The 8954-nt window shown below is 47.8% G+C and overlaps 1 protein-coding gene across 1 annotated transcript in view; it reads left to right on the top strand.

Annotated features, from left to right (window-relative positions):
- The first annotated feature begins 3117 nt into the window (after positions 1-3117).
- LOC309399565 (uncharacterized protein) overlaps positions 3118-8954 on the top strand; it is a 10139-nt gene continuing 4302 nt past the window's right edge. Inside the window, exon 1 of the mRNA XM_081967509.1 lies at positions 3118-3464. Within this exon, the coding sequence (XP_081823635.1) occupies positions 3386-3464 (79 nt within the window). The 5' untranslated portion in view covers positions 3118-3385. The remainder of the gene's footprint in view (positions 3465-8954) is intronic.

Genomic DNA, 8954 nt, shown 5'->3' with positions numbered 1-8954 from the left:
CATGGGGGGCTTTTTAACACCACAAGAGGAGGTGAGCTGCCCCTTCCCTGCATTTGGGGAAGGCAGGTGGCAGAAGGGGGACCAAGAAAGGGGGTGGGCTTCGGCCAGGCTGGGCCTGGGGGAGAAAAGGAAGGTGATGCAAACCCCCCACCTGCTCCCTGCCCCTCTCTAACCAAGCCGACTCCAGAGCTGCTTCTGATTAAGGAAATGGGGATGGAGAGGAGGAGTGAAGAGGATTCCCAGGTGCCCCTGCTTTCCTTTGGGAGGCCTCCATCCAGCACCTGGCATGGCCCGACCCTGCTCAGTTTTCCAGAGGGCAGCTGTGGGCGGCCCTCTGGCTGCTTTGGCGAAGGCAATCAAGCGGTGACCTGAAATGCAAACCCAGGCGGCCGGTATGGCTTCGCTGCACGGGAGCAGGAGGGAGCCTGTTGCGGGCGCCGCTTAGAAAGAGCCGCAGGGCCGCCGGTGCGGATGTGGCAAAAGGGAGCGAGGGCGCGTTGGGGGAGCCGCCAGGAAGACTGTGCGGGCCTCCGCCCCAAAACTGGTTAGATGCCACGACGTAAGTGGCAGCGCCTTAACCATATGCGTGTTGCAAAGACCACAAGGGCCTCTTCCATCCTTATCAAGGGGAGTGCTAACCTTCTCTCCTTTCATACAACACGAACAGGAAGGGCAAGCTATGGCTATTTAAAGCTCCGAGATAGATAAGCCTCAAGGTTATGGGTAGAAAAATGGGACGTAAGCAAGGAGATTCAGACATTTCCTAATACTATGTGGTTAGTCTAGAGCATATCTTCTGTGTAATATGGCTAATAATTCTAAGGCAATTGGATTCTTTTCCCGTCAGTGGCCAATTTCCCATGCAGCCAGCGATAATATATGCATGAGTCTATCCAATCGGGATGCAAAGCGCGTCTCCGCTTTGCCTCATTGCATAACGAGCAAGATGTTTATTGACTCAGGGACGAAGCCTCGCGATAAGAGAAATCACCACCGAGGGAAGACTTGAGAAGAGTCCTCGAGCCCGGGGCGTCGGCTTCTCTTGCCCTCCTCCAAGATGGCGGCCGAGGAGACTCTAGGGCGCCAGGAAGTCCCAGTTCGAATCCCCGTCGCGCTCCTTCCTTTCTCCGACCCCCGCGCCCTCGGTTGCTTCGACCCCGGGGGGCTTCTCCGAAAAGGGTCGGGGGGCCTGCGTGGGGGGGGGGTGTCCAGGCAAGGGGGGAAGATGGGCCTACATCCAGTCCGACGTGGCCCCTGAAGAGGGTCTGGGGTCGCTGATTGCTTCGGGGAGGATGCCAGGGGGGCGAGGACGAAGCGACCCCCGGGGTCTACCGGGCTGGGGCGGCAGCTCTCGGAACGGCACCGCCCCACTGGAGGGGCCCGACTGCACCTCGCCAAAGGGCGGGTGTGTGTGTTCCTGCTTACCGACCCCCAACCTCCCAAGCTCTTTCGGGTTGGTTTCGGCCTTTGTGTGCCGGAGGGGGCTGGGCAGAGCCCCGAAACCCCCCACCGACCCCCCCCCAATTTGGTCCAAGCGGCCCCTCCTCCCCTGCTCTGCTGCGTCCCAGCCCAGGCCCCCCTCCGCTTCCTCGCCCGGGTGCCCGCCCCGCCCGCGTCCCCAGGAGGGCAGGGACCCTCTTGCGCTGCCGGAATCCGAGAGCCAGACGGGCCCTTCCGAGTCCATCTAGTCCACCCTCCCCCCGCCTGCCTGGGACCGCGCTCTTCCCCGCTCTGTCCCAGGAGCTTCCCCATAGCCTCTCCCCCCTTCCCCGTCCCGCGTGGCTGCCCCTCTGGAGGGCGTGGGTGGGGGCAGAGCCTGGGCGGCTTCGTTCAGCCTGCGTGAGGGAGAGCTTCGGCCTTTCTTCGAGCCGACCTTCGGGTGCCCGGAAGCCAACCTCGGCCAAGGGATTCCTCCCGTCGGCTGGACTCCGGAAAATGCACCCCGAGATGGGGCTTGCTCCCGTCCCCTCCGGAGGAGCCCTCGCCCGGGATGCTCAGGAGCGTCCACGCCCCCCCCCCCGAAGAGATCAAGACGGGGCCCGTTTTCCACCCAGAAGAAAGCGAGCCGGCCTTGCCTCCCCAGTGGGACCCTTCAGTTTCGTTTAAGCCCCAGGGCAGTCCTGAGGGCCCAAGGCCACCCGAGGCCTCCTGGCCGTAGCTGGACTGGGGCTGCTTTCCTGCCCCCCTTCCGGTCCTGCTGCTTGGCGCCCCCTCCGTTGAAGGGCCCCCGTTGGCCCTGCGGCTCTTCCCATGCCCTCCGCTGAGGAACGTTTAGCAATAGCACTCTTAGACTTATATACCGCTTCACAGGGCTTTTTACAGCCCCCTCCAAGCTGTTTACAGAGTCAGCAAGTGGCCGCCAGCAATCTGGCTCCTCATTTTACCCACCTCGGAAGGAGGGAAGGCTGAGTCAACCTTGAGCCGGTTAGGATCGAACTGCTGGCATTCTAAACCACCCAGGTAGGCAGGCAGGCAGGTGGATGGACGGATGGATGGATGATTGACAAATAGATGGTAGATAGATAGATAGATAGATAGATAGATAGATAGATAGATAGATGGATGGATAGATGATTGATGGTAGATGGATAGATTTAGACATATCCTACTTCACGGTGCAATATTTTGGTCCTAATCTGGGTTTAGTTCAAAAAGTGGCAGCTTAGAAAAGGAGCCGCCTTGTAACCCTTGTTTCATTCCGGTAAATAAATCATTTCCCAAGATTGCTGAGCTTTTCAACAACATCCCTGCCTCCTATTTAAACGAATCCGACCTCCTGGTCGCCTCTCCCTTTCCTCCCCTCCCTTCTTTCAATGTCACCGTTTCAGGTTTAAAACGCGCCTTCTTCCGGCCGGGGGAATTTCTCCCGTGCGTGAAAGGCGAGCGGGGAGCTTAATGAGACAAACAGCTTCCTCCCTCCTAATCCAACTAGGGGATTTGGAAGTGGATTTAGAATTAAACCTTGATTAAAGAGAATTTCTTTCCATCAGATGCTCCGCAGCTGTATTAGCCGAGACGGATCGCGGGAAGGCGAAAGGGGGCAGGAAATGCTGGGGGGGGAGGGGGGCTGAAGCGCCGCATGCCACACACACACACACACACACACACGGTCGGGATCTGCTCCGGACGCGTGGGAATCCCTCGTGGCGAACCGTCGAAGGGGGAGGCTGCTGATTCCCAGCCCCGCTTTGGAAAGAGCCAGCAGAAACCTCTCCCTGCTTTCCCCGCGTGGCCTTCCCAGCGTCTGGAACGGGGGTGGGGGTGGGGCTCTGGTCCCGGGTGGAGTGACAGAGCAGCGCCTCGCGTGGGAATCCAGCCCGGCCGCTCTTCCCTTGAGATGCGTCTCCGCGGGTTTTGAGTTCAGCGCCGGACGGCGGGACCCCCAATGGCTGGGTTCGGCGTGGCTGGCTTGGCTGCCGGCGGGACCCTCCGCCTCCTGGCCGGATCCTTCTTGCTGGCTACCAGTAAGTGCTGTGTGGGTCGGTCCCTTCCATCAAGTCGGGCGGGTGGGCTCCGCTGCCCGGCCCGGTCCTCGCCACCTTCGGAGGCATCTGCGGAGAATCACCTGATGTGGAATTACATAAGGTGAAGCTCCCTCCCACCTGCCGCGACCCCGCAGAGCCTTTTCCGGGGCTCCCTCTTCCGAGCCGCCCCCCTCCTCACGCCCCAGAGTCTTCCCTCCATCCACAAGTTGGGTCTTTTCTTGGAGGGGAGGCTCACTTTTTCCCCGTGGCCTTTTCCCACCCACGTCCCCCTCCTGCCCCGACTCTGCAGCTTCCCGCGGCCGCGCTAAGACCCCGGACCGGTGGTCCCAAGCCCGGCTGATCCGGGGGAAGCCAGCAGCTCCCCCCCCCCCCCAGCTTACCCGAGATCCCAGAAGAAACTTGGCGGGGAAAGTCTCCCTGGCCAGTGGCCGGAGGGTCCTGGACAGAGGCTTCTTTTTTTGCGCCCCCCCCCCCGGCTTCCGTTGTCTCTGCCCGAGAAGACCAGCCACACAGAAGCCCCCAGCCAATCCTGCAACGTCTCCTTCTGGGGGCTGCAAGAGTGGCACCTCCCCTCACAGACCTCGGAGACTCCCTGAGGCAGAGACCAGTCTTGGCCGTGATCCTTATGGGGGGTGGGGGGAGAGGAGATGCTTCTGCTCCTTTCAAACTGGAGTGAGAAACCAGCCTTAAACTGAACAAAGAGAGAAGAAACCTAGAATTAAGGAGATATTTCTTGACAGTGCGAACAATCAACCAGTGGAACCAGTGGCCTACAGAAATGGTGGGAGCTCCAACACTGGAGGTTTTCAAAATGAGATTGGACAGCCATGTGTTGAAGATGCAATAAATAACCTTCTGCCTTGGTCAGGGGGTTGGACTAGAAGACCTCCAAGGTTCCTCCCAGCCCTATAATTCTATGAATCCTGATAGTATTCATCAGGCTACTGAGCACGTGGGCTTGCCCTAAATGCGACTATAAGTTTTCTTCCCATATAACTCTCTTTAAATAATAGTTTACATGAATAGTTGACTATTTACAATTTATAAGAGATGCTGTCTAACATATTTACACACAATCGTTTGCTCAATAGCTTTCTTTTTTTTTTATTAAAAGAGTTTTGTACAAACAAATTTTCCCCCTTTTCACCCCCCCTCCACACAATATAAATCTCATACAAATGCTATACCCCCCCAACCCCCCCCCGCAAAAATTCACATTCAAATATTATACCAAACACTTTACCCCCTCCCCTCCCCCCATCTTAAAATAGATTACTCATAACCCCTCTCCTCCCAACAAACACTATATAAATTTCTCTTAAATTAATAATAACACATTGATCATTTTCTGGATGTTGTTTCATTAGTCCCATCTTCTAATTTATTCATACATATATATTGCCCCACCCTCCACCCTAACCCTCCCCCACCTCCCACACAAACCCACCCCCCTGACTTCCGCTGTATACCACTCTAACAATTCCAAACATCCCATATACTATTTACTCTGATCATCTATCGGTCTAAACATTCTTACCTAAAGGCTACATAATAACTCCTAGTCTGGTATTTATTCTGTATATAATCAATCCATTTTGCCCATTCCTGTGTGTAATCCTCCTGTTTCTGAGCTTTTAAGAAAGCTGAAATTTTTGCCATTTCAGCGAACCCCGCCACCTTCTGAATCCATTGATCAATTGTCGGCAAAAAATCTTTTTTCCAATGTTGCGCAATCAACAACCTAGCTGCTGTGACCATATACAAGGCCAATTTTGTTTCCCCTTTGGTAAAATCCTTAACTATACCCAATAAAAACATTTGCGGAGTGAATTGTATTCTTTTCTTAAATACATTCTGCATAACCCACCATATTTTTATCCAAAAAGCTTTCACCTTGTTACAAGTCCACCATACATGAAAAAAGGTAGCATCTAGACACCCGCATCTCCAACATTTTGGTTGAACATTTGGGTACATGCATGATAATTTTTTAGGATCTAAATACCATCTGTAAAACATTTTATAGAAATTCTCCCTTAAATTCTGTGACTGTGTAAATTTAACATTCTGAACCCATATTTTTTCCCACATTTCCAACATAACCACTTCACCAAAATTCTGAGCCCATTTAATCATACAATCCTTAACCAATTCACTTTCTGAGTCTCTTTCTAACAGTACATTATATATTCTTTTAACTTGTTTTGGACCAGTCTCTTTTATCTGCTTAATCAGTTCCACTTCTTTATCCATAAAGCCGACCCTGCGATCTTCTTCCCATCTCTTCTGAAGCTGTATGTAATGTAACCAATTTAAAGTAATTCCTTCTTCCAACAGCTGTTCCAAAGTTTTTAACTTCCATTCGCCCCCATCAGCAATAAGCACATCTTTATATAAACAACCCCCGAGTGACTTAATATTCATAATCCCCATGGTGTCTGCAAGATCCAACCAAAGCGGTATTTTATAATCCCAATTGGGCCGGTGCTTCTTCCATATTCTCATCAAGGCACTACGGAGAACATGGTTGTTGAACACTTTATCCACCCTGTCTTCATAAAAAAGATATGCATGCCATCCCAGAACAAGATCATGGCCTTCTATATTGACCAATTCCGTTTTTGTTTTCCCGAACCAATCTGCTACATGCGTTAATACCGCAGCTTCATAATACAATCGAAGGTTTGGGAGTCTGAGGCCGCCTCTTTCACGTGTATCTTGCATAATCTTCATCTTTACTCTCGTTTTTTTCTCCTTCCAAACAAATTTATTTAATGTTGTTTGCCAATTTAACAAGGTTTTATCTGACTTAAGCACCGGAATCATCTGGAATAGAAAGATAAATCTAGGTAGAATGTTCATTTTAATTGCTGAGATACTTCCAAGCAAAGACAATTGTAACTTTTTCCACGCTTCGAGATCTTTCTGTATCTTTTGCCACAACACTTCATAGTTATTTGAGAAAAGTTTTGTGTTTGATTCTGAAATTTGTATTCCTAAATATTTAACTTTAGAAACTATTTCAAAACCTGCTAAACTTACAAGTCTCTTTCTTTGAATCTCTGTCATGTTTTTAACCATCATTTTCGTTTTGTTTTGATTTAGTCTAAACCCAGACACCATGCCAAATTCTATTATGATATTTTTCATCTGGATTATTGATTTCAAAGGATGTGAAAGGGTAACAACCAGATCATCGGCGAATGCTCTAGTTCTGTATTCCTTTTGCCTGATAGCTATGCCATCTAAGGATTTTGAGTCCCGAATTGCGTTCAACAAGACTTCCAAAGTTAAAATAAATAACAATGGGGATAATGGGCAACCTTGTCTTGTGCCTTTTTGTATCTCGAAAGTTGTTGACAAATTTCCATTAATAATAAGTTGTGCATTTTGTTGCTGATAAATTGCTCCAATCGCCTGCCGCAATCGTGGTCCCATATCCATCTTTTCCAAAGTCTTGGTTAGAAAGTTCCAATTCACTCGATCGAAGGCCTTCTCTGCATCCAAGAAAACCAGCACTGCAGAGATCTGCTTATTCTTATCAAGATAGTCAATTAAATCTATGAGTTGCCTTACATTCTCCTTCATATGTCTGCCTTCAATAAATCCTGCTTGATCATGATGAATAATCTCTTGAATAACCGGCATCAATCTGTTGGCTAGTACCTTAGCAAATATTTTATAATCTGTGTTCAGAAGAGATATCGGCCTGTAATCCTCTGGTTTCTTAGGGCCCTCTTTATCTTTAGGTATCAATGAGATAAAAGCCGCTTTCCATGAGGGAGGTATTTTACCTCCTTGTTGTATATTACAAAATAGTTGTGTAAGATATTCAATCATTTCCAGTTGTAAAGTTTTATAATACATTGCAGTCAAACCATCAGTCCCTGGAGCCTTAGCTAATTTAAGTTGATTTATAACTAAAGTGATCTCATCAGCGGTTATAAGACGTTCCAAATTTGCCTTTTGAAGCACAGAAATTTTGGCAACCCTTTTTCCTTCCAAAAAATCATCTATTAACTTGTTCTGTATATTATCCTGTACATATAGCTTAGTATAATAGTCCACAAATGATTTTTTTAATCAACTCTTGTTGATATACCATCTTCCCTCGAAACTCAATTTTATCAATAATTCTGTCATTCATATTCCTTCTCAAAGTATATGCTAACCATCTACCAGGTTTATTAGCGTTGGCAAAGGTGTTATGTTTAGCAAATTGCAAATTGGTTGCTGTTTGTTCTGCTATAAGCATCTGAAATTGATCTTTCAACAGCTTTAGCGCCATCTGGAGCGCCTGGTCATTCGGGTTTATTATAAGCAGCTGTTCTTTGCGTTTTATTTCATCTTCCAATTCCATTCTCCTTTTCTGTCTAATTTGTTTGTGTTTAAAGTTCATATGTATCAGGACCCCACGCATATAAGCTTTACTTGCATCCCAAACTATTTCAATGGGAGTGCCCTTATTCATATTAAAACTGAAAAATTCCTTCATGTGTTTTTTAAGTTCATCAACATTTTTTTCATATCTAAATAAATTTTCATTTACTCTCCAAGACCTTCTTGGCCTCATCCCTAATTCAATTTGTAACCACACCGGACTATGATCGCTAAGTGTCCTGGCGAAAATCTTGGATTTCTTGGCTTTAGGAAGTAGATCCGGTGTTAACAAAAAGAAATCAATCCTTGAAAAGGATTTATGTCTATCTGAATAGAAAGAAAAATCCATCTCATTTAGATGTTGCGTCCTCCAAACATCTTTTAATTTCAAATCGTCTTGTAAATCAAAAAAAGCCTTTGGTAATTTGGTAGTGAATTTCGTCTTTGTACTCTTGTCTATCTTTGGAGAAATCACTCCATTCCAATCTCCCATTATTAGAATACTTTTAAAGTTCCAGTCTAAAATTTTTAAATGGAGCATCTTATAAAAACTTTCTTGGCATTGGTTAGGAGCATATATTCCTAGCACCAAAATGGAACCGAAGTCTGTATCAAATTGAATTGCTATATATCTACCAGCGTCATCTGCCTCTATAACTTTAGTTGAAAATCTTTTATTTATATATATCACCACACCATTTTTCTTTACCAAATCAGAGGCAGCATAAAATGTTCCCAGTTTTGAATTCACTAAGTACTTCTGGTCTTGCAACCTAATATGAGTCTCTTGAAGGCAAACAACATCATTATTAAATTGCTTCAAATAATAAAATATTTTTTTCCTTTTTTGTGGGGAGTTCATTCCATTCACGTTCCAAGATAATAGCTTAAGCATCTTTAGATCTGGTCTGGAGCGCTGAAAGCATTTGCTGAAGATCTCTCTCCACAAGACCAATCTTCGGCCCTGCTCCTCCCATGGCTCCGGTTTGCTTCTTAGCTTCTTTCTTAGCACATTGTGTTTGAGGGTCGACGCGCTTGTGAGATTCTAACATTTGTCTAGTCGTGGATCTGGTAATACGTTGTTCGACA

This window comes from Natrix helvetica (genome assembly GCF_964273705.1).
Source record: "Natrix helvetica genome assembly, chromosome: 15".
Lineage (NCBI taxonomy): Eukaryota > Metazoa > Chordata > Lepidosauria > Squamata > Natricidae > Natrix > Natrix helvetica.
Note: the sequence above shows the minus strand (reverse complement) of the source record. Positions and strands in the feature narration are given on the sequence as shown.